The 26,754-nt window shown below is 41.8% G+C and overlaps 1 protein-coding gene across 1 annotated transcript in view; it reads right to left on the minus strand.

The window, feature by feature from the left end:
- Positions 1-3,667: 3,667 nt before the first annotated feature.
- LOC311133352 (synaptotagmin-6-like) overlaps positions 3,668-26,754 on the minus strand; it is a gene marked incomplete at both ends in the record, with an annotated part of 49,145 nt that continues 26,058 nt past the window's right edge. The window contains 6 exons of the mRNA XM_084166853.1: positions 3,668-3,739; positions 8,818-8,968; positions 11,196-11,367; positions 11,958-12,078; positions 12,287-12,845; positions 13,567-13,987. Of these exons, the coding sequence (XP_084022979.1) occupies positions 3,668-3,739; positions 8,818-8,968; positions 11,196-11,367; positions 11,958-12,078; positions 12,287-12,845; positions 13,567-13,987 (1,496 nt within the window). The remainder of the gene's footprint in view (positions 3,740-8,817; positions 8,969-11,195; positions 11,368-11,957; positions 12,079-12,286; positions 12,846-13,566; positions 13,988-26,754) is intronic.

Below are 26,754 nucleotides of genomic sequence, written 5' to 3' on the forward strand. Positions count from 1 at the left end.
GCTCAGCAGCGCCGCCTAGTGTTGAGGTGGGTTTGAGATTTCTATCATCTGTACTGAGTAAAAGCCCAGAAATGTCTGTGTAGACGAAAATAAAACATATTTTCACTGTCATATTCAGTGGAATGTTTTAATATTATATCTTGCCTGGAGCAAAGATCAATAACATAGATATGACCAAAGTTATGAAATTACTAACATGGTTTGTTCAACTACAGATGCCATTTCTAAATTTGATAATGTTGCTGTTGCAGGAATTTTCCTGCACAGCAGGAAATGCAAGCTTGTAGTGTATCCGAGGTTTAAAAAGGTTTCTAAAGTTTGTAATTTCCACTTTAAACTTGATTTGCCCTAACACATTTTTTATCACCCCTTCAAAAATGTCAATTTATTATAATCCACATAATAATTCACATGTCCTGTTTCCTGCAGGATAATTTTTCTGCTGTCTAAAAACTGGCTCAAATTAAGATCCTACATCTGTATGGCACAGGGCCTTGCAGCTGCAGTTATGATTTTGAACACTGTCCTAAATGAAATCAGATCATTGTCATATTGTATTTCCTGTGTCGATTACCAAGAGAAAAAACATCCATTTACTTTAGGTATTGCTTGTTATTAAATATTGATATGATGATCAAAAAAGATCTAGGGGTGTGTGGACAGAGAATCTAAAGTAAAAACAGCACAGCTGTATAATATGTATGTTTTCCGTTTTATCTCTCTGTTTGGCACTTCTGAAAACCACAATTTTACCTTTTTCTCTGGCTATGCCTTCATGTTGAATAAAAACATACTTGGATGAAAGTGTGTAAGTTATTTTTCTTCCATGTTACAGTAAAAGAGGAACATACACTACCGGTCAAAAGTTTTAGAACACCTACTCATTCAAGGGTTTTTCGTTACTTTTACTATTTTCTACATTGTAGAATAATAGTGAAGACATCAAAACTATGAAATAACATATATGGAATGATGTAGTGACAAAGAAAGTGTTAAATCAAAATATATTTTATATTTAAGATTCTTCAAATAGCCACTCTTTGCCTTAATGACAGCTTTGCACACTTTTGGCATTCTCTCAACCAGCTTCACCTAGAATGTTTTTCTAACAGTCTCGAAGGAGTTCCCACATATGCTGAGCACTTGTTGGCTGCGTTTCCTTCACTCTGCGGTCCCACTCATCCCAAACCATCTCAATTGGGTTGAGGTCGGGGGATTGTGGAGGCCAGGTCATCTGATGCAGCACTCCATCACTCTCCTTCTTGGTCATATAGCCCTTACACAGCCTGGAGGTGTGTTGGGTCATTGTGCTGTTGAAAAACAAATTATAGTCCCACTAAGCGCAAACCAGATGGGATGGCGTATCTCTGCAGAATGCTATGGTAGCCATGCTGGTTAAGTGTGCCTTGAATTGTAAATAAATCACTGACAGTGTCACCAGCAAAGCACCCCCAACCATAACACCTCCTCCATGCTTTACGTGGGAAATACACATGCGGAGATCATCTGTTCACCCACACCGCGTCTTACAAAGACACAGTGGTTGTAACCAAAAATCTCTAATTTGGACTCCAGACCAAAGGACACATTTCCACCGGTCTAATGTCCATTGCCCAAGTTTATTCTTATTGGTGTCCTTTAGTAGTGGTTTCTTTGCAGCAATTCGGCCACGAAGACCTGATTCACACAGTCTCCCCTGAACAGTTGCTGTTGAGATGTGTCTGTTACTTGAACTCTGTGAAGCATTTATTTGGGCTGCAATTTCTGAGGCTGGTAACTCTAATGAACTTATCCTCTGCAGCAGAGGGAACTCTGGGTCTTCCATTCCTGTGGCAGTCCTCATGAGAGCCAGTGTCAATCATAGCGCTTGATGGTTTTTGCGACTGCACTTGAAGAAACTTTCAAAGTTCTTGAAATCTTCCGTTTTCACTGACCTTCATGTCTTAAAGTAATAATGGACTGTCATTTCTCTTTGCTTATTTGAGCTGTTCTTGCCATAATATGGACTTGGTATTTTACCAAATAGGGCTATCTTCTGTATACCCTCCCTACCTTGTCACAACACAACTGATTGGCTCAAACACATTAAGAAGGAAAGATATTCCACAAATTAACTTTTAAGAAGGCACACCTGTTAATTGAAATGCATTCCAGGTGACTATCTCATGAAGCTGGTTGAGAGAATGCCAAGAGTGTGCAAAGCTGTCATTAAGGCAAAGGGTGGCTATTTGAAGAATCTCAAATATAAAATATATTTTGATTTGTTTAACACTTTTTTGGTTACTACATGATTCCATGTGTTATTTCATAGTTTTGATGTCTTCACTATTATTCTACAATGTAGAAAATAGTAAAAATAAAGAAAAACCCTCGAATGAGTAGGTGTTCTAAAACTTTTGACCGGTAGTGTATATCGGCACTCAATTTGGAATGTTAGAACCAGAATCAACAACTTTATTGTCACTTGTTTAAAATACAAGGGATGCCTGGAAACAGTTATGTTACAAATACAAATGTTCAATACAAAAGTGGAAAGTTACTCTTAATTGCTTAGAAAAAACAGAGGAGAGTAATTATTTTAAACACTTATCACAAGGCTGATGAGGCAAAGGGGCCAAGGGTCAAGCCAAGTCCCTCAACAAAGTACATGACATTGCCTAAACAGGAGACTATTGGCAAACACTTCATAGGTAATAGGAAAAACAACAAAGCAGTGAAGCTTTAGTCACTGTGAAATTGAAACAGAAAAGTAAGGTCAGGGGATAGTCATGTGGATAATATCATAAATATGTGATTCTAAATACAGTGCTATTATTGATGTCAGTATCAAAGGGCATTATATACATATACTATTGTACATTTTAAGTCCATACCTTCAGTGTAATTTTAACAGTACTGTACCGCCACAAACTAAACCACAGTGTTTGTAATGACGCTATCTACGTATTTAGCACGTAATGCAGCTACACTTAAGACATCAAAAATATATGATGGCCAGGTGTGGTGTATGTTGTGTACATAAAACAAATACAAATAAAGTAAAGGGATGTAACATTTGTCCTCCTGGACCATCCACTGTAGTAAACCAACAATGATTTCAATAACAAAACAAATGTGTATAAAATTGTTCACTTCATAATACCCTGTTGATTGTTTTGGACTTGCTGTAGGGTAGGGTACTGTAAGTCGTAGGGTACTTCAAGAACGTCCTGCACTCAACAGCAGCAACTATAACATTTGACCTATTTAATATGATGTTGTATGTTCACAAGACTGCCACAACACAACTCCCTGACCAAACTTCAGACATATACACATAGATGTTAACCTCAGATGTATAAACACACCAGGCTGAGCTCAACTGCAAAAATATTGTTGCAATAACAATGATCCCACCAGACCCAGTATACACTATAAGCTATACATACCATGGCAAAGTGGCTGTCCAAGAGGGCACAAGAGAAATGTGTGTGTGTGTGTGTTTCTGTGTCTGTCTGTGTGCTTTGGAGATAATGTCCAGTGTAGACCGACTGTTATTCCAGAACAACTTACTGCAATTTACTTATTTTGAGGCACAGAATTTGTGGGTCTGGGACACTCCAATATTTCAGGCCTTGCTGCAGGGCAGGCTTTGTAGAGTAGTGGAATATAAACTCTTACTCCTCCCTCATGGACTAGACAGGAGTCTTGGAGAGGGGCAGGAGCCTTGGCTGTCAAAGCTTGCTGTGCGGGTTTTCCACTGTAGGAGACATTTCACATGGTAAGATTAGTGTACCAGCATGGAAATTGCTGTCACTGTTAGGAGTTTACCTACCATCAGAAATCCTACATAGATAGATACAATACCAGTCAAAAGTTTGGACACACCTACTCATTCAAGGGTTTTTCTTTATTTTTTACATTGTAGAATAATAGTAAAGACATCAAAACTATGAAATAACACATATGGAATCATGTAGTAACCAAAAAAGTGTTAAACAAATCAAAATATATCTTATATTTTAGATTCTTCAAAGTAGCCACCGTTTGCCTTTATGACAGCTTTGCACACTCTTGGCATTCTCTCAACCAGCTTTATGAGGTAGTCACCTGGAATTCATTTCAATTAACAGGTGTGCCTTGTTAAAAGCTAATTTGTGGAATTTCTTTCCTTTCTTAATGCGTTTGAGCCAATCAGTTTGTTGTGACAAGGTAGGCGTGGTATACAGAAGATAGCCCTATTTGGTAAAAGACCAAGTCCATATCATGGCAAGAACACCTCAGAAAATCCAAGAGAAACGACAGTCCATCATTACTTTAAGACATGAAGGTCAGTCAATCCTGAACATTTTAAGAACTTTGAACGTTTCTTCAAGTGCAGTCGCAAAAACCATCAAGTGCTATGATGAAACTGGCTCTCATGAGGACCGCCACAGACAAGGAAAACCTAGAGGTACCTCTGCTGCAGAGGATAAGTTCATTAGAGTTACCAGCCTCAGAAATTGCAGCCCAAATAAATGCTTCACAGAGTTCAAGTAACAGACACATCAACACATCAACTATTCAGAAGAGACTGTGTGAATCAGGCCTTCGTGGTCGAATTACTGCAAAGAAATCACAACTAAAGGACACCAATAAGAAGAAGATACTTGCTTTGGCCAAGAAACACGAGCAATGGACATTAAACCGGTGGAAATCTGTCCTTTTGTCTGATGTATGGTTCCAACCGCCGTGTCTTTGTGAGACGCAGAGTAGGTGAACGGATGACCTCCGCATGTGTAGTTCCCACCGTGAAGCATGGAGGAAGAGGTGTGATGGTGCTTTGCTGGTGACACTGTCAGTGATTTATTTAGAATTCAAGGCACACTTAACCAGCATGGCTACCACAGCATTCTGCAGCGATACGCCAGCCCATCTGGTTTGCGCTTAGTGGGACTATCATTTGTTTTTCAACAGGACAATGACCCAACACACCTCCAGGCTGTGTAAGGGCTATTTGACCAAGAAGGAGAGGGATGGAGTGCTGCATCAGATGACCTGGCCTCCACATTCACCCGACCTCAACCCAATTGAGATGGTTTGGGATGAGTTGGACCGCAGAGTAAAGGAAAAGCAGCCAACAAGTGCTCAGCATATGTGGGAACTCCTTCAAGACTGTTGGAAAAGCATTCCTCATGAAGCTGGTCAAGAAAATGCCAAGAGTGTGCAAAGCTGTGAACAAGGCAAAGGGTGGCTACTTTGAAGAATCTCAAATATAAAATAGATTTAGATTTGTTTAACACTTTTTTGGTTTCTACATGATTCCATATCTGTTATTTCATAGTTTTGATGTCTTTACTATTATTCTACAATGTAGAAAATAGTAAAAAATAAAAAAACACATTGAATGAGTAAGTGTGTACAAACTTTTTACTGGTACCATATATACAGCACTGTATATACAATCCCCCGACCTCAATTGGGTTGAGGTCGGGGGATTGTGGAGGCCAGGTGATCTGATATCTGATGCAGCACTCCATCATTCTCCTTCTTGGTCAAATAGCCCTTACGCAGCCTGGAGGTGTGTTGGGTCATTGTCCTGTTGAAAACAAATTACAGCCCCACTAAGCCCAAACCAGATGGGATGGTGCATCGCTGCAGAATGCTGTGGTAGCCATGCTGGTTAAGTGTGCCTTGAATTCGAAATAAATCACAGACAGTGTCACCAGCAAAGCACCCCCACACCATAACACCTCCTCCTCCATGCTTTACAGTGGGAATTACACATGCAGAGGTCATCCGGTCACCCACACTGCGACTCACAAAGACATAGCGGTTGGAACCAAAAATCTCCAAATTGGACTCCATACCAAAGAACAAATTTCCACCGGTCTAATGTCCATTGCGCGTGTTTCTTGGCCCAAGCAGGTCTCTTCTTCTTATTGGTGTCCTTTGGTAGTGGTTTCTTTGCAGCAATTCGACCATGAAGGCCTGATTCACACAGTCCCCTCTGAACAGTTGATGTTGAGATGTGTCTGTGACTTGAACTCTGTGAAGCATTTATTTGGGCTGCAATTTCTGAGGCTTGTAACTCTAATGAACTTATCCTCTGCAGCAGAGGGAACTTTGGGTCCTCCATTCCTGTGGTGGTCCTCACGAGAGCCAGTTTCATCATAGTGCTTGATGGTGTTTGCGAGTGCGCTTGAAGAAACGTTCAAGGTTCTTGAAATGTTCCGTATTGACTGACCTTCATGTCTTAAAGTAATGATGGACTGTCGTTTCTCTTTGCTTATTTGAGCTGTTCTTGCCATAATATGGACTTGGTCTTTTACCAAATAGGGATATCTTCTGTATACCCTCCCTACTTTGTCACAACACAACTGATTGGCTCAAACGCATTAAGAAGGAAAAATATTCCACAAATTAACTTTTAAGAAGGTACACCTGTTCATTGAAATGCATTCTAGGTGACTACCTCATGAAGCTGGTTGTGAAAATGCCAAGAGTGTGCAAAGCTGTCATCAAGGCAAAGGGTGGCTATTTGAAGAATCTCAAATATAACATATTGAGTTGAGGTCCTTTGCATTGTTGGTTATGGGCTTGTACGTAAGCATTTCACTGTAATGTCTACACCTGTTGTATTCGGCGCATGTGGAAAATAAAATTTGATTTGATTTATATTTTGATTTGTTTAACACTTTTTTGGTTACTACATGATTCCATATGTGTTATTTCATAGTTTTGATGTCTTCACTATTATTCTACAATGTAGAAAATAGTAAAAATAAAGAAAAACCCTTGAATGTGTCCAAACTTTTGACTGGTAGTGTATACAGTGTATTCATAAAGTATTCAGACCCCTTCACATTTTAAAAATTTTGTTACGTTACAGCCTTATTCTAAAATGGATTAAATTGTTTTTTTCCCTCATCAATCTACACACATAATGACAAAGTTTCTCCCATTCTTCTCTGCAGATCCTCTCAAGCTCTGTCAGGTTGGATGGGGAGCGTCGCTGCACAGCTATTTTCAGGTCTCTTCAGAGATGTTTGATCGGGTTCAAGTCCGGGCTCTGGCTGGGCCACTCAAGGACATTCAGAGACTTGTCCCGAAGCCACTGAAGCCACTGCTGCGTTGTCTTGGCTGTGTGCTGTCAACTGTGAGACCTTATATAGACAGGTGTGTGCCTTTCCAAATCATGTCCAATCAATTGAATTTACCACAGGTGGACTCCAATCAAGTTTTAGAAACATCTCAAGTATGATCAATGGAAACAGGATGCACCTGAGCTCAATTTCGAGTCTTATAGCATAGGGTCTGAATACTTATGTAAATAAGGTATTTCAGTTTTTTATTTTTAATACATTTGCAAAGATTTCTAAAAACCTGTTTTCGCTTTGTCATTATGGGGTAGTGTATAGATTGAGGATATGTTTTTATTTAATCCATTTTAGAATAAGGCTGTAATGTAACAAAATGTGGAAAAAGGGAAGGGGTCTAAATACTTTCCGAATGCACTGTATATACTGAACAAAAATATAAACGCAACATGCAACAATTTCAAAGATTTTACTGAGTTACAGTACATATAAGGAAATCAGTCAATTTAAATAAATAAATTAGGCCCTAATCTATGGATTTCACATGACTGAAAATACAGATATGCATCTGTTAGTCACAGATGGATCAGAAAACCAGTTAGTCACAGATGGATCAGAAAACCAGTCAATATCTGGTGTTGACAACCATTTTGCCTCATGCAGCATGACACATCTCCTTCGCATAAGAGTTGATCAGGCTGTTGATTGTGGCCTGTGGAATGTTGTCCCACTCCTCTTCAATGGCTGTGTGAAGTTGTTGTATATTGGCGGGAACTGGAACACGCTGTCGTACACGTCAATTCAGAGCATCCCAAACATACTCAATGGGTGACATGTCTGGTGAGTATACAGGCCATGGAAGAACTGGGAAATTTTCAGCTTCCAGGAATTGTGTACAGATCCTTGCGACATGGGGCTGTGCATTATTATGCTGAAACATGAGGTGACGGCGGTGGATAAATGGCACTCCAATGGGCCTCAGGATCTCGTCACGGTGTCTCTGTGCATTCAAATTGCCATTGTGTTCGTTGTCCTTATGCCTGCCCATACCATAACCCCACCGCCACCATGGGGCACGCTGTTCACAACATTGACATCAGCAAACCGCTCACCCAGACGACACCATACACGTGTTCTGCGTTGGTCGTACAGCCAAATTCTCTAAAATGAAGTTGGAGGCGGCTTATGGTAGAGAAATTAACATTACGTTATCTGGCAACAGCTCTGGTGGACATTCCTGCAGTCAGCATGCCAATTGCACGTTCCCTCAAAACCTGAGACATCTGTGGCATTGTGTTGTGACAAAACTGCACATTCTAGAGTGGCCTTTTATTGTCCCCAGCACAAGGTGCACCTGTGTAATGATAATGCTGTTTAATCACCTTCTTGATATGCCACACCTGTCAGGTGGATGGATTATCTTGGCAAAAGAGAAATGCTCACTAACAGGGATGTAAACAAATTTGTGCACAACATTTGAGAGAAATAAACTTTTTGTGCGTATGGAACATTTCTGGGATCTTTTATTTCAGTATATGAAACATGGGACCAACACTTTACATGTTGCATTTCTATTTTTGTTCAGTGTACATACATTTACATTTTGATAACATAGAAGATGCTCTTATCCAAAGTGACACACAGTCAGTGCATTCAACTAAGGTAGGTTAGACAACCACATCAACCATATCACAGTCATTGCAAGTTATACTTTCCTTAATAAAGCAGCTATCAGGGAAACTTTGAGTAGCCAACCTACCTCTTTCTGAGACTTGGTGGCCTCCAGTAGAGGGTGCCAGTGAGCGATGGGCTTCCGGGGATAGGCCAACATCTCGTTCCAGTGGTCTCTGCCCAGTCCCTCCGCATGACTGCCCACTCTGTTCACACCTATGATTTCATTGTGTCCCACCCTGTGTAGAAAAAAGGCAAAATGCACCCATTAACACTTCAGCCACATCTGGAATAATGTAACTTCACATTTTCTCTTCTACTATTAGCAGAACCGACAGTATTAGTTGGACTCTCATGGTTGTAGCATAAACAAACCAGACCTAGGTTCAAATACTACTTCCAATATCTCAATTACTTTCAAATACATCCTGAAGTAAGTAATCAAATGGCTACCCAGACTATTTTTTATTGCCCCCCCCCCTTTTACACTGCTGCTACTCTCTGTTTATTATCTATGCCTAGTCACTTTAATAACTCTACCTACAGTTGAAGTCGGAAGTTTACATACACCTAAGATTGAATCGTTCTACACCGGCTCCGACGCTCATGGCAGGGCTTGCAAACAATTACAGACTACAAAGGGAAGCATAGCCGCAAGCTGCCCAGTGACACGAGCCTACCAGACAAGCTAAATCACTTCTATGCTCGCTTCGAGGCAAGTAACACTGAAACATGCATGAGAGCACCAGCTGTTCCGGACGACTGTGTGATCACGCTCTCCGTAGCCGATGTGAGTAAGACCTTTAAACAGGTCAACATTCACAAGGCTGCATGGCCAGACGGATTACCAGGACGTGTACTCTGAGTATGCGCTGACCAACTGGCAAGTGTCTTCACTGACATTTCCAACCTCTCCCTGTCTGAGTCTGTAATACCAACATGTTTCAAGCAGACCACCATAGTCCCTGTGCCCAAGAACACTAAGGTAACCTGCCTAAATGACTACCGACCCATAGCACTCACGTCTGTAGCCATGAAGTGCTTTGAAAGGCTGGTCATGGCTCACATCAACACCATTATCCCAGAAACCCTAGACCCACTCCAATTTGCATACCGCCCCAACAGATCCACAGATTATGCAATCTCTATTGTGCTCCACACTGCCCTTTCACACCTAGACAAAAGGAACACCTATGTGAGAATGCTATTAATTGACTACAGCTCAGCGTTCAACACCATAGTGCCTTCAAAGCTCATCACTAAGCTAAGGACCCTGGGACTGAACACCTCCCTCTGCAACTGGATCCTGGACTTCCTGATGGGCCACCCCCAGGTGGTAAGGATATGTAGCAACACATCCGCCACACTGATCCTCAACACGGGGGCCCCTCAGGGGTGCGTGCTCAGTTCCCTCCTGTACTCCCTGTTCACTCATGACTGCATGGCCAGGCACGACTTCAACACCATCATTAAGTTTGCCAATGACACAACAGTGGTAGGCCTGATCACCGACAACGACGAGACAGCCTATAAGGAGGAGGTCAGAGACCTGGCCGTGTGGTGCCAGGACAACAACCTCTCCCTTAATGTGATCAAGACAAAGGAGATGATTGTGGACTACAGGAAAAAGAAGAGGACTGAGCACGCCCCCATTCTCATCGACGGGGCTGTATTGGAGCAGGTTGAGAGCTTCAAGTTCCTTGGTGTCCACATCACCAACAAACTATCATGGTCCAAGCATACCAAGACAGTCTTGAAGAGGGCACGACAAAACCTATTCCCCCTAAGGAGACTGAAAAGATTTGGCATGGGTCCTCAGATCCTCAAAAAGTTCTACAGCTGCACCATCGAGAGCATCCTGACTGGTTGCGTTACTGCCTGGTATGGCAACTGCTCGGCCTCCGACTGCAAGGCACTACAGAGGGTGCGTAGGGCCCAGTATATCACTGGGGCCAAGCTTCCTGCCATCCAGGACCTCTATACCAGGCGGTGTCAGAGGAAGGCCCTAAAAATTGTCAAAGACTCCAGCCACCCTAGTCATAGACTGTTCTCTCTGCTACCGCACGGCAAGTGGTACCGGAGCGCCAAGTCTAGGTCCAAGAGGCTTCTAAACAGCTTCTACCCCCAAGCCATAAGACTCCTGAACATCTAATCAAATGGCTACCCAGGCTATTTGCATTGCCCCCCCCCCCCCCTATTTTACACTGCTGCTACTCTGTTTATTATCTATGCATAGTCATTTTAATAACTCTAACTACATCTACATTTTACCCCGTATATATAGCCTCGCTATTGTTATTTTACTGCTGCTCTTTACTTATTTGTTACTTTTATTTCTTAGTTTTTTTAGGTATTCTTTCTTAAAACTGCATTGTTGGTTAAGTAAGCATTTCACTGTAAGGTTTACACCTGTTGTATTTGGTGCATGTGACAAATACAATTTGATTTGATTTGATAATGGCATACAAATCATAGTCCATGACGGATATGTGCAGGCTGACTTGGTCCATGTTCTCAGGGGGGATGTCGAAGATGATAGCTTCGTTATAGGTGGGGTTCAAAGTGTTCCTCTTAATGGTGGTTTTCTTCTTTTTTAAGCGCCGTCCTTCACTCTCGAGGGAGACCTTGACATATGGGTCTGTCAATAAACAAGAAAAAATATTATTCGATTTCTTTCAAACTAAAGTGCTTAGCTACTTAAAGGATCAAGCTGATCTGACTCTAGCTACATTATGGAATATGTAGATTAGCTAAGTATGGCTCGTGTTACATTTACATTTTAGTCATTTAGCAGACGCTCTTATCCCAAGCGACTTACAAATTGGTGCATTCAACTTAGTGGGACAACCACCCTTTATTTTAAAAAAAAACGTTGTTTCTTTTTTAAATCTTTTTTTTAATGGGGGGTGGGGGAGGGGGGGTAGAAGGATTACTGTTATACTATTCCAGGTATTCCTTATAGAGGTAGGGTTTCAAGTGTCTCCGGAAGGTGGTCAGTGACTCCGCTGTCCTGGCGTCGTGGGGGAGTTACCAAACCAGAGATGTTACCAAAACAGAGATGTGATACCAAACCAGATTACATTTGTGTCTTGTAATTTAGCATAGGCCTACACTCTTTTCCCAGAGAGATAGCCAAATCAATGCTTAGAACAAGAGTGGACAACAGTGTTTAAGAAAAAAAAAAAAAAAAAAAAACCTTTTAAAGTGAACCCAATGACACAACTATACCTGAGTATCCTGTGATGTCCATGGCCTTGAGGTTCCTGCACTTGATGATGGTCATGGTGAGTCGGCCTGCGGTTGGCAGGTAACAGAGAGAGAACATGATCTCCCCCAGGTCTACACTCTCCTGTGTTCAAGGCCACAGACAAAACACATCAGAACAGAAGGAAACAGCTATCACACATTACAATGGCGGCACTAATATTTTTAAAAGTGTAGTAATGATTTTACATATTTAGATATTTGTTTAATTACTTTGAAAGCAGTCTATGGACAACTGCTGATGTAAAAAGGGCTTTATAAAATACATTTGATTGGTTCATTGATTGACTTACAGAGGTGGCGTAGTGAATGTCCTTCCAGACGGCCGTCTCGCGAGAGAGGTCCGACGCCTCAAACAGGTTCTCTAGAATGACCTCGCCGATCATGTCGTGGCTGGAGAAGCGGTCAAAGTCAAAGATGCTCAGGTGCAGCTTCCTGCTGCCCAGCTCCTCGTAGGGCACGGTGAACTGGAAGGACTCGTCAAAAATGGGGTTGAGCGTCTTGCGATGGACGCGGGTCTGGAACTTGCGCTTGCGGTCAGGCAGGAGGTAGATTTTGACGTAGGGGTCGGAGCTGCCGCATAAATCCTTGGCGGGCAGGTCAAACGCCTTGAGGATGTTGACGAGGAGCGCCTCGGACTCATAGTCGTACTTGAGGGAGAAGTTGATCTTGCCACAGGTCTTGGAGGACTCGTCGGCCTCCAGGAGGCTCTGCTTGTAGAGCTCTGGCTGGATGCGGCCCAAACTGGCTAGGCTGGTGGATTGGTCCTCTGCATAGGGGAAGTCGCTGCCTCGGTCAAGGCTGGTGACATGGTGAATTTGTCGGGGGAGGTGCTTCTTAAAGGAGCTGTGCCTGGAGACATGGAGACATTTTTGCCAGTTAAATCATTATCATGGACAATTTACACACTCAAACAGTGGAATAATTTTAGTACCATATGGCATGCCTGGGAAATCTGTGCCCTGGCATCCCTGCTGAATAACGTTGTCAGATTCCAATTTAGAGTAAATGTAATTGCTTTTTCTGATATTAGATGATTTAGATTTTTCTTCATTTAGCTCAATAGGAGCGCCACGACAGTATGGGCATTCAACTGACAACCTCATTGCTTTTTTATCTATCTCATCTTACAAGTCACAAATTGAGTTATTACAGGGGTAGATATGATGCGTAATGAATCATATCTCTGTACCACTATGATACACTACAAATAGCCACTTCCTGACAACATCACAAACTATTACTTCAATACTAATACATGGCCGGGGCATAAACACTGGGGATCAGAGGAGCCCTGGATGACCTATTTAAGTAGGATGCCCGTAGACACGGATATTAGGTCCGTTTCGTGTTACTCCACCCAAATGGTTAGGATTTGGGAAGGATACAGTAATAAGCTGATACTAGGGATGCCTCCCAAATGGCATCCTATTACCTATACAGTATAGTGCACTCCTTTTGAAAAGGGCCCATAGGGCTCTGGTCAAAAGTAGTGCACTATATTAGGAATAGGATGCAATTTGGGACGCAGCCTAGGTCTGTGTCTAAGGGCAACTTCCTCACGGAGCCTGACCTATTGGAGGAGGCAGGCTCGGTGGTCTGCCTGGCCATGCGCGTGCGGCGTAGGAAGTGGTCTTTCATGGACAGCTGCACCTCGGCAGGGATGTTAGGTGATGTGTGGCTGATCTTCACTGCCGCCTCCAGGAAACTCGCTGGGTCCGAAGGATTCAGCTTGTCAGACGCCATTGCGTGCACGTGCGTGTGTGCGCGTACGAGTGTAGGCCTGTGGGCATGTGCTGGGAAGGCTCTGTCGTAGGGTCTGACAGAAGCAGAGGAGGGGGGACCGGCGGCAGGGGCAAGGTTGGTGGCACTGGAGGAGAGGTCCTTGGTGCGCCAGGGCACCCAGCACAGCTTCCAGGAGGCAAAGACGATGACGCCCAGCAGGGCCAGGCCACAGGCCACGAACACCAGGAGCAGGAAGCTGAAGGAGATTTCTGGAGGAGGCAATGGAGGGATGTATGAAGGGATGGAGATGGTTGAGAAGAAAGAAAAGGGGAAGAAAGAGAAATGAAAGGGAAGGGCGTTGGATTGGAAAGAAAGAGTAGATACAGTAGGCATGAGTGAGATCAGATACAGGCAAGGCAATGGTTTCATTTACAGACATCACACTGCTGAGCAATGTGTTTTGAAAGTGCTCAAAATCCGATTGCAACTGAGCTGCCGCCACCAAATAAGCCATGTCATAGCATTCATTTCAATGGATTATTGAGAAATACAATCATGATGGGGGTCAATAAGCATGGCACATGATGTACAGTAGGAGTTTAGTCGTCAATCATCTGTCACAAAATCGGTCAGCCTGCCTCCTGGTGGTTTAACAGAGTTCAGCAGGACCTTATTCATAAATTAGTTGATTTTCTTTTGTTGTACATTATTGCACTGTAAATGGGTGCTGTGAGCAACATGTCTCTAAATCAAATGATCAAATATATCTTAATGATAAAATGCTTATTCTGTGGGCCGATGCCTATTCTAATGAGCTATTTGTTTTGCCAAGTCTGTCCTCACCTAAAGGGCAGAGGCCTAAAATGGTGCTAATTCAGGTGTCATGCTCTGGCACGATTCAGCTTGAACCCTGAATAATACAAGTCTGGACTGAGTTACATGTCTTTGACTACAAATAATCCTTGCAGGAATTTAAAGTAATGAGAAATAAGCCTTCAGCCATCTCTCTCTCTCTCTGTCTCTCTCTCTCTCGCACATACAGGCGCAGAGTGCAAGTGCTCACTGTTTGACTTTCAAATGAGCTAAATGTAATTACAGTCTTACTCCAGAAACAGCCCCACAATCCATTTTACCAAGGAGCAGAGCCACACAGGTAGAATAACCGTTCTTTCTATGATTATTACAAATGTGTTTGCATAGGACTCGCACTGGGAGTGGGCAACACATATTGGAGTGGGGCCAGTATGGAAAAACTGTTACCGCATCAATATAAATTCAAAAAGTGCTTCAGTCTTTATCTGCATTTCCCATAGGGATAATGAGTGGAGCGTCACAACCAAACATATTGATAGAATGTAATTAATGTCTATGAAAGGATTGGGGCATTGCTATTGGGTGGCTTTGGGGGGATGTGACCTTCCAACCCCAGTGGAAAATGTAAGGCCATAAATTGAGTGTAGAGATGGAAAGCATTAGAATGTAGGTTACTATCTCCCTAAAACAGCTGTCCTGTCTAATTAATTATACATGATGAAAACACATGAATTATACATTAGGTTTCTAGTAAAGCTGTCAAATTCACAACCAGTAACTAAAGTCTCCTACGGTAGCCTAAGTAAAAAAAGAAATGGAAGCTTGTAGAAAATAGCTACTCTAACTAATCAGACTGGAGTGCTGATAAAACATTAGGCCGAAGTGTTCTGTTCCCTATTGGAGGTGATAATATTTTATATTTCTAATTGAACATTTCCAGGTTAAGGATCCAGATACTGATTAAATAGGCAGAAATTAGAATTGAATCACAGGGGAGCATTGCCTTCACTCATAACCAGACTCTTTTTCTATAAACCTAACTGAACGAATGCTATCTCAAATTATTGTTTGCCCTTAATCTCAGAAGTGAGATTTTAAATTAAGATTTTGTATCTCTTTCCTGAGGCAGAGATAAAGCAAGTAGCACAAAGGGTGGAGCTATAAGGCTGAATCTTGGTCTGGTGGTGGTTTAATAAGCTCTGTTTATCATAAGGGAAGGTGCTGAGCCTGCTGCTGTGGCACAGGATCTGGCCTGCGTCCCAAATGGCACCATATTCTCTGCATAGTGTACTACTTTTGACCAGAGCCCTATGGGCCCTGGTCAAAAGTAGTGTGCTACATAGGGAATAGGGTGCCATTTGGGACGCAACCTGGATTTGGGAGACACATTTTCCCCCAACAGTCCAGTCAGCACATCCTCGTGGTGGAGAGAATGTAGGACAACTGGTAATCATTGCATACTCTAAAATAAAATGCTGGAATTTCACAGTCACTAAAAATTATGTGGCTTACTTACACTGTGATTAACTTTTGGGATATTGGAATTATCTGAGTGGGTAGTTGGGTGACTAACCCCCTATGAAGTTTAATGTACCTTCAATGTATCAATGAGTGATATAGCTAAGGGCTTCTAAGTATCTCCCGCCGCCGGTGCTCAAAACCCTAAACAAAAACCATCAGAACAAATTAGCCCTCTGAGTGTATTTATGTTTAGTGTTTTATTGCTGTAATACAGAGTTGTATTGCTGTAATACAATTTCAAGTACCAGCAGTTTATTGAGATGTGCATTTATTGGTCTCCCAGGCACATACACACACACACCTCAAATGAAATATTGATGTGAGAGCGATGCAAGCTTGTACAATTATTACACATCTCACACCTTTGACATCTCTGCCTAATTGTCCATGCAAGACCCAAAGCCAAGAGCATGGCCTGGACAATAGATGGTATTCAGTGTTCAAATAGTAATTGAATCTAGCGTGTCTTTTTAATTCAATAGTTGTCAAGGGGTATGTCTACTGTTTTACTATATTCATCATAAAATCGTTTAACCTTATGTGATGTTTTCTGTGTAAAAAAAGGAACAAATGAAATTTGTGAAAAATGACTGGACATAAAGGCATGATGCAGTACAATTGGATCTTACTGTCTGCAAAATGGGGGAAACGACCACATTTAATGTATCTGCTGCACTGCTTTGGCAGAAAGAACCTGCAGTGAGACCAGACCAGACATGTAGAGCTTTTTCAGGTACTCATAAATCTAAATAAACCTTGCTTTGTAGCAGTGACAGAGAGAGAAACCAAAGCCCCAGGGTTTGTTCTCCTCGTAAAGTGCCCTCATATACAACCTGGTCTCTGTAGAATCCTGTCCATTAGACATTTCCACTCCCACTCCACCCACCCCTTAATTCTGAGAGCTACAGTCTCAAACACAACATGCCAATTTTTTGTACAATAAAGCTCATTAGTTGTATTCTTTATTTTATACAGTCTTTATCAAGGGTGCCAATAATTTGGGACCTGACTGCATATAAGCAATCCGCGTCATTCGTTCTTCACTAATTCTCTACATCTTGGTGGATGATGTGCGATAAAAAACACACAAAAAACAGCTAATCACCCCTGACTGGGATGATTTGCGGTGTCTCATCAGGAGTCAAGTGGCAGCAGCCTTCTCGACTATTTATAGGCCTCAGCCTCCTCACACCTCGGCCACTTTATCATCCTCCCCACTCAAACCTTTATCATCCTCCCCACTCAAACCTTTATCATCCTCCCCACTCAAACCTTTATCATCCTCCCCACTCAAACCTTTATCATCCTCCCCACTCAAACCTTTGCACCTGGGATTTACCCACAGAGATGATACTTATGAGGAATCGCCCAGTTAACTATATAGACGGGACAAAAATAAAATGGGTATGGGATCGTCCCTTCATCTACAGTGGCCACATGATTAGGGCTGACAATACACAGGAAATAGGCTACCTGTCTGAAAAATAAATAGACATTATCCAGCTGGTTATAGTGGCTGTGTTGGAGAAAACACAGCCCATCAAAAGGCAAGACAAGAGCACAGAAACATTATTTTCACTAGTTAGCAACTTCCTTCAAACTGCATGCAGAGACATAACAATGGTATCCACAAGTTCATCTGACTCTGGGGAATGTTACCAGTTTTGGTTTTTCCATTTATATTTCGAGGTAGAACATTAGCACATAGGGTGCACCGATTGGTGTCACCTCGTTAGTAAGTATGTGTTATATCTGTGCTGGCTTGTCCATCTCGTTAGTCGGAAGGTGTTTCACCTGTGCTAGCCCAGGTGATATTTAAGAGTGGCTGGCCCAGTGCTCCAGCTGAGCTTGAGAGATGTTGGGAGACCTACACGTCACGTCAGCTGAGGTGCTATTTCGAGCTCAACCTATTTGGGTTTGAAAGAAGCCTGATTTTTGGTGTTCCCCCTGTTTACTTTGCGCCATATTCTTTTACTTCCAAGACAAGGCAAGACGCTAAGTTGTGGGTTTTTCTTTTAGTTTGTCTTTTCGGAGGCAAACCTAGTGGGCATCCATGATGGGTGTCTTTTAGAACCCCTTACTAGTGGCTTTGCCAACTTTCAGTGGGCACCCACATGGATGCCTTTTCAGAACCCCTATTGAACCCCTTTCTGTTTTGTTTTGTTTTTCTTTGTTAGTTCCCTTTGTTGTGAGCGACATTTTGAGATTGTCAGCTGGGAACGTAACAGGAAGTAGATAAAGGGTCTCATTGCCAAATCCCGAAGTATCTCTTTAAGCAGACGCTTTTATCCAAGGTACACTGATTGTACAACACATTAAGGACACCTGCTCTTTCCATGACATAGACCGAACAGGTGAAAGATATGATCCCTTATTGATGTCACTTGTTAAATCCACTAAATCAGTGTAGATGAAGGGGAGGAGACGGGTTACAGAAGGATTTTTAAGCCTAGAGACAATTGCGACATGGATCGTGTATGTGTGCCATTCAGAGGGTGAATGGGCAAGATGTAAGTGCCTTTGAACTGGGTATGGTAGTAGGTGCCAGGCGCACTGGTTTGGGTCAAGAACTGCAACACTGCTTGGTTTTTCACGCTCAATAGTTTCCAGTGTGTATCAAAAATGGTCCATCACCCAAAGGACATCCAGCCAACTTGACACAACTGTGGGAAGCATTGGAGTCAACATGGACCAGCATCCCTGTTAAACGCTTTCGACACCTTGTAGAGTCCATGCCCTGACACATTGAGGCTGTTCTGAGAACAAAAGAGTTGGTGGGTGCAACTCAATGTGAGGAAGGTGTTCTTAATGTTTTGTACACAAGGTATTTTACATATGGGTGGTCCTGGGAATCAAACCCACTACCCTGGCATTACAAGAGCTCTACCAACTGAGCTGCAAAGGACCATAAAATAAGTATGTGTTACTATTATAGTACAGCCTCCATCCTATAGCTCCTCCTAACTGTGCACTGCAGCCTCCACACAGACTGACATTTAGGTTAAGTGCGTCAGTAAAATTGCAGACAACATTTTCCCTGGGCTGCTGCCCTGGTGACCCTGTGTACAGTATAGTATGGGTGAAAGAAAGGCACACTTCTCCCTCCAGTGTGAGGATATTTACAGGCAAGCAATTACTGGGATTGCCATGTTGAAACTCACCACAACAACCCCTGCTGTATGTGCTGGCAGCCCTATAGGCCTACCTACTTACAACAATCCCCTATTTAAAAAGGGGTGTTTACTGAACTGTTGCCAAATTAAAAACATTAAAATAGCCCTATTGTAAACAAAGCAAGGTTATTATAGTATTGTGATTTAATATTAGTTGTTATTTCTATTCGTTTTTTGATTTGTATTAGAAATTCAGTTTAGTTTCAGTTAGTTTTCAGACTTAATTTACACATTTGTATTTAGTTTCAGTTTGATAAAAACATTTATATTTCGTTTTTATATTATTTAGTTTCAATTTAAGTTTTAGTGTTAAGGACAGAAAGTAGCCTATGTGTGGGAGGCTAGGAGACATTTATGTGTTGTAGGCCTATAGTTTGTTTTTTGGGGATGTCACTTCTTGCCACTGGGGGGCTGTAAGGTGATGGGCCAGGACCATAGACTTGAATAGACATAACATCTCTGTATCTGTGCCATGATGGCGTCTGTGAGAGTATTGGCAGCGCCATTGAGGCCATCTCCATCTTGAAATAGTCAATTTTCTTCTTCACAAGTAAAATTCATTACCTGATCCCTCCTGATGACCCCGGCTGTCACGATTCCAACCGGGTCATCAGGTAATGCAACCGAGTCATCAGGAGAGATCAGCCAATGAAGTTGGAAGCCCTGTCCAGTTGACTAAATCAAAATGGCACAAGTCCTCAATGGCGCTGCCCATGCTAATATAGGCTTTTGGCCACTAGAGAACTCAATACAACAGACATAGGTTTGGTTAGGTTTAAATTATAAATAAATCCTAATGTGACTTGGATTTAAAGGATAAGCGCCTAGACTGGTGCAATAAATATGAAACTCTCTTGCCCATGTTTACACCAAACCAATGTTTTTTAAACTTTTTTTTTTACTTTAGTAGTAGATGTAAGAAGAATCAAGTACCTTTACCTTTATCTGACAGAAAGAGAGAGGAAAAAACAACAAATGAAGTTATGGCACATTTGGCATGTTATGTTTATGTAATATTAAACATGTATCACTGACTAACCCCTTCAAATAGGGTTAATAAAAACAGCTGAAATAACAGCAAAAACATAAGCAATACAACACTTCTTCACAAATCTATCAGTTTACAGCCAGCCAGCTTGTGTGTTTGTGTGTGTTTCTGATCAACCAAACTACATTTTCTGGTTTATCTTCTCGTTCCAGAGAGGTGGTCATTCTGTTTCTCCATGAACACTTGGGATGCAGGGGCAGAAACCAGATCCAGTACCACAGGGCACAGCTTTGGATAAACAGCCATCCTTGCCTGCCAAAACTGGAGAGGTGACTCTGTAAACATGCCCCCTTTACCTCTTCCAGGTATTTCCGAAGCAAGGGGCACTTAATGCCCTGCCAGGTTGACCCTCCGGCTTGACAGTGACTTCAGACACAATCTTCAAAGCAAGAAAGCTATATTTCTGAAGCACTGTGGTCGAGATGCTTGCTGGATTCATTGTGCTGGCATCTTCCTGGGGTCCTGCTGCTCCATGGCTGTATTCTGATTTGCTGAAGTACAAAATACTCTGCTTCCCTCATCAGTGGCTCCATCTCTGTTGAGCGAAGTGCCAGAGACACACTTGGATCCATCAGGCACGCTGCTGCAGGGGTTGGATCGAAGTTGGCTGCCAAAGGATTCAGCATGCATGTGAAGCGCTCACGCAGTGACTTCAGGAGGACCTGTGCCAACTGTTTTGCAACAGTAGTAGACTTCAAATTTGCCTCAAGGTTGAGAAGACACGGCACCACATCAGACAGCAACTGGCTGTCAGTTTGAAGTTGGTCGGTGTGGATTGTGAACTGCTCCAGCAACTTAACAACCTGCTCTAGCTTGGCCCAGTCACTGGTCAACAAGTTGGTTCACGCTCCATGCTTGCCCTTGGATTTCTTCCCTGTTAGCTAGTATAAGCTAGTGATAGTGATGAACAAGCTAGGCCTATTTGAAACATCGGCATCTACCGGCAGCATTTACCCACCAGATTCAGAAGCTCAAAAAGCCCATTAGAATAAATACCTTGAAAACCCCATTTGATTTTTGGCTAAAGTTTTTGAAGAAAATTACTCAAACTAAACATAATGTATTATTTTATTTTATTTTGTTTTGCAGTCAAAGATAATAGTTTTTTTCAAATGTTTTTAATTTACTATAATAACCTTAAAATAAAGTCCATCAAAATATGTTGGTTAAATTGATTGAGTGTAATCAATATGAGAGAGAGAGAGAGAGAGAGAGAGAGAGAGAGAGAGAGAGAGAGAGAGAGAGAGAGAGAGAGAGAGAGAGAGAGAGAGAGAGAGAGAGAGAGAGAGAGAGAGAGAGAGAGAGAGAGAGAGAGAGAGAGAGAGAGAGAGAGAGAGAGAGAGAGAGAGAGAGAGAAAGAGAGAGAGAGAGAGAGAGAAAGAGAGAGAGAGAGAGAGAGAGAGAGAGAGAGAGAGAAAGAGAGAGAGAGAGAGAGAGAGAGAGAGAGAGAGAGAGAGAGAGAGAGAAGAGAGAGAGAGAGAGAGAGAGAGAGAGATGCCTAGACGCCTAGACACAATGCTGAATTGATATGTATCTGAGAGAGAAATATTATGTCTGCCTATTGATTTAGTTCAGTCCATGAAACTTCTGGTACAAAAACAAAACGTATCATCATTATATTAGAGAGAGCAAACAGAAAAAATCACATTATCATTAGAATAAACAAAACAGTAAACTCAAAAGGGCAGTTCTGAGAATTTTTTTTCAATTCAGAGAGTGCCAATGTTATATATTTTCATGCAATCCAATTAAAATTACATTAAAATACATTTGTCTCAAGATAATAACAATGCTAAGAAATAATGTTGCATTTAGTGGAATTTTTTAAAGTGTTTGTGGGAATAAAAATACAATGAAAAATTAAACACACCAAAAAAGCAGTTAACACCAGGGAATATAAATTGAACTCCAGAGTTGGTTTTCAGCAATTAATTTCCATAATTGGTCTAGCCACCCAGAGGATGATAATGTGGGACAAAATCATGCTGAGTTGTTGAGCCTAGTAATTAAACGAGGCTGGGAATCCTACAGCGTGATTCGTGAACATATTATTAACATGTTTCTCGACTTGAACGCTCCCCCAAGCCAAATGAGAGCTCAATCGGTAGGATTCGAGCAGGAAATGCACACTGGAACCTCTTACGAATATAGCTCATTACGTGAAAACCTACAGCAACCTACAGCATTGTCTCCAACCCCTGGGTTACATAAATAAGAAGTATCATTGAGGTACACACACATACAACAGAAAAGTGTCCTTGCAGATAAAGCAGAGGGGTAGGGGGATGATGCAACATGCCTTGAGTATCCTGTCCCTTTCTTATGTGTGTGAAAGTGGGTTAGATTAGTATTTGTTGGGCTGGAGACTGAGGAGAGTGTGGACGGGAGATAAGACAGAGAAAGGCCAGGCTTTCAGGTTTTGATGGACATAGCCGGTCATTCTGAAGAGAAGCTGCCGAGAGGTAGCCAATAAGAGCGCTCGGCTGAGCAAATGTCCCTAAATCTGACCAGGACTGTTATAAAATAAAAAAAGGTCATATTTTTGGAAAAGTCAAGTTATTCACAGCTCTAATAGGGGGCGAGTGTTTGAGAATGAAACCATGTGAATTTAACCAAGAATGGACTCTGAAACATTGCCTTAGGCTAGCCTTGTCTCAGTTACCAAGCTGGAAAGCAAAGACTATTAAACTAGTAGAGCCCAAACAATGCTACCTGATGAATGCCCTGTCCAACCAACCAGATATACCCCATCTTCCCCTAAAGACACAGAGGGCAAGTTCCTGAAGTAAACACTGTGACTCGGAAGACTTGTCCCTGAGTGCTAAAGCGCCTCATGCAATTTACAAACCCAACTCCAACACCCTACACAACATATGCCAGGCATGGTCAAAAATAGAGCCTTTTAAAAATAAAGCTTTTATAGTAGCCTTGATAGTCAAACTCTACTACACCTTAATTAAGGATCAGACCTTTTTTTCAATTTTCAAAACGACATACCCATATCTAACTGCCTGTAGCTCAGGACCTGAAGCAAGGATATGCATATTCTTGATATAATTTGAAAGGAAACACTTTGAAGTTTGTGGAAATGTGAAATTAATGTAGGAGAATATAACACATTAGATCTGGTAAAATATAATACAAACAAGAAAACATGCGTTTTCTATTTTTTGTTGTTGTTGAATCATCTTTGAAATGCAAGAGAAAGGCCAGACAGTGATGTAGGATTCTTGGTGTAATTTAGATGTTGTCCACAAGACGGCAGCAGTGTGTGTGCAAAGTTTCAGACTGGTCCAGTGAAGAATTACATCACTACACAATATTTTGTATCAAGTCTTCCAGGAGTTTTCCCAAATGTGCCGAATTGGTAAATGTATTCGTTTTCATGTACATAACTATAGAGAACATACAAAAATGCTATGGTAATAAAAAATTAAAGTTTACACACTCCCAGGAATGTCATACATGATGGATCATTAGCTTCCCTACAGAAAATACACTAACCTTCACACCTCTAGATGGTCGGGCGGGGGTGGGTGTGGAGCCAGAGACAGCAGTGTGGTCAGACTGTAGAACCCAGTTCCTACATTTGAATATAAAATAGATTTATCAAACAAAACAACACTACATGTTATCTCTGGGACCCTCAGGATGACAAATCAGAGCAAGATTACTGAATGTAAGTACATTATTTACCTTCAGAGATGAATGTATCAAACCAGTTGCCGTGATAAAAGTGTTTTGTTGTTGTGCACTATCCTCAAACAATAGCATGGTATTTTTTTGCTGTAATAGCTACTGTAAATTGGATACTGCAGTTAGATTAACAAGAATTTGAGCTTTCTGCCCATATAAGACATCTATGTCCCGGAAAGTTGGCTGTTGTTTACAATGCCATTCTTTTCACATATCGCATATTGAGCTGCAACTGTCCCGGTATAGGGACACCGATCCCGTAGAGGTTAAACGTGCTACAGAACTCACAGATAACATATTGAGTGGTGAGTTACTGTATGAAAGCAATGATGTACTATACATATATCATTGACACTAGCAGAAGGATTTGCTAGCCATCCTTCTGTTGAACACCATTCAATATGTTCTCCTCTCTCAGGGATCTGTATGACTGACAGTTTGTGTGGATAAACAAATGGAGTGATCATCCCCTGCAGCCAAAACAGCCAAACCTGATTTCTAACGTTAATTAGACAACAGTGAATAGATTCACATCTCTTGTAAAAAAAAATGTTTTAGGTGGCTGACAACTAAACATGGCCAATCCTGCTCCTGGAGCTCAGAGAAACAAGAAAAGGGCAACAGTGGCAAAGAAAATCTCCCAAGACTGACAGATTGAGGGTGACCACCAGATAGGGAGTATAGCTTGTTCTCTTCTGGTCGGCACAATGCATGAGTTTGCACAGTCGATCAGTCATGGCCAATCTCTTGTGTCAAAAACGCTTTGGTTGCTCAAATGCTGACTTGAATAAAGGGTAAACCCATTTGAATTCAATCACTTTTTGACAGCACCCCTTTTGAAACCGTCCATACATATTTGCCCATGGTAAAAGTGCTCAGAAAGTGAATTTTTGGACCTGAATGCCAAAACATTCAAGAGATAGAGATGCTCAAAGCTGAACCATTTTGCATACCCCACCATACCATGAGACATCCATGTTTTAATCACTGGAAAATATAAACAGTTGAGTTTGATATCATTTATGGTCCAAAAGGTCACTTTCTGACCACTTCTTCCATGGGCAAACATGTATGGAAAGTTTTGTTTAAATCAAAAGAGATGCTGTCAAAAAGTGATTGAATTCAAAATGATTTATCCTAAATCAACCAACGCATTGCTTCGATGACTGGATCCTGAATGTGAAGACATCCATGGCTCACATGATCAAGGCTCAGGCTTGAGTTTTTGATGCAGAATAGATCCAGTCCTACTCTGCACCCATTGGGCTCTGGTCAAAAGCAGTGCTCTATATAGGGGATAGGGTGCCATTTGGGATGTGACCTACTCTGTGTGTATCTGCCCAGTACCTGGGGGATGATAGAGGCATACTGTATAACAGGCCCAACCTCCGCACTGACCAATGGATGCTCACCCTCACCTCCTGACACATTTCTATTCATGCCTGGTGGGCTGAATGAATGGTTGCCTGGTATTGATTGATGCAGTCCAGATGCACCTTTATTGCACCTCGAGAAAGTTCACGTGCACAGGCAAATTCTGTTACACTTTGTTAATGCACTTATGTGCCCATCGTAAATACACAAAGTGCTTCCTGCGACATCAAAAAAAAATCCCCAATTACATCCTAATTACATTACATTGACCACAATGTTAAATAAATCAGACGTTACCGGGGCCTTATCTGGAGTGGTAGCTGTCACCAGTCATACAGGTCCAAAGGAGACTCACGAGTCACTGCAGACCATATCAACATGCTGTTATGGTAACAGTTGCAGGGGCCCTTCAAATCAGTATGCATAAAACATGACAAGGAGTCTTGCAAAGTCTTACACGACGAAGCACTGTATAATACATTCACTCTGCTTTTTGTCTGTCTCTTCCTTTAAGTATTCCTCTCGTCCCTGAGGCATTTTCTCTGTTCTGAGACAATAGTTACTATTATATCCCTTTATAACATGGTATTGGTTTATCTTTCTGTGTTCTTTGGGTTGGATCCCATTCTTCCACAATGTGTCTACAGGAAACAACAGGCCGTCTACGCTAGTTAGCGAACCAACTCTCTCTCTCATCTTATCTCTACCCGCCTGCCCTTAGCTTCCCATTGCAGTAAAACCTTTCCCTTAGAAATGGCCTCCCTCCTCACACCAATATCTACCTACTTTAGTGCTTGAAGATCCCCACCATTTGTCTCAATAAACCCTTATATAAGTCGGACATCACAAGCTTCCCTGTAGATGGCTTAATCTATAAACCTATCTGAAGACACCATGCTGATTATAAGCCACACTATTGGACAATTACACGTTCCTGACTGATCTATTGGGTGGACAGGAGGTCATGACTTTGGTTGTCTGTCTACAATATCCCATTGATTGATCTGAGCTGAAAACTTTATTGATAAAGGAGCTACATTTTGCTCAGCGTTATATTGATTGTCTTCCTCAGTATGTAGAATTGGTAGAGTCTCAGGAGCGTAGTCTTTTAAAGCTACTGAGTGACCTACACCAGGTGTGTGCAGACAGTCTACCAGACGCAGCAATTCATCTTGACAGCATAAAGATAAATGCAACTCAACACGACACTCTATGTCAGGTTTTTAACATTTACTGTTAAAGATAGTCTTATCTAAGATTTAGACAGATAGAGTGTTAGAGATAACCTTATCTAAGATTTAGACTTCGTGTAAAAGATAGACTTATTTAAGATTTAGACTTAGCTAGAGTGTTAAAGATAGACTTATGTAAGATTTAGACTTAGATAGTTTTGAGATAGACTGTTACTTCT

Source organism: Coregonus lavaretus (genome assembly GCF_964263955.1).
Source record: "Coregonus lavaretus genome assembly, chromosome: 8".
Classification (NCBI taxonomy): domain Eukaryota; kingdom Metazoa; phylum Chordata; class Actinopteri; order Salmoniformes; family Salmonidae; genus Coregonus; species Coregonus lavaretus.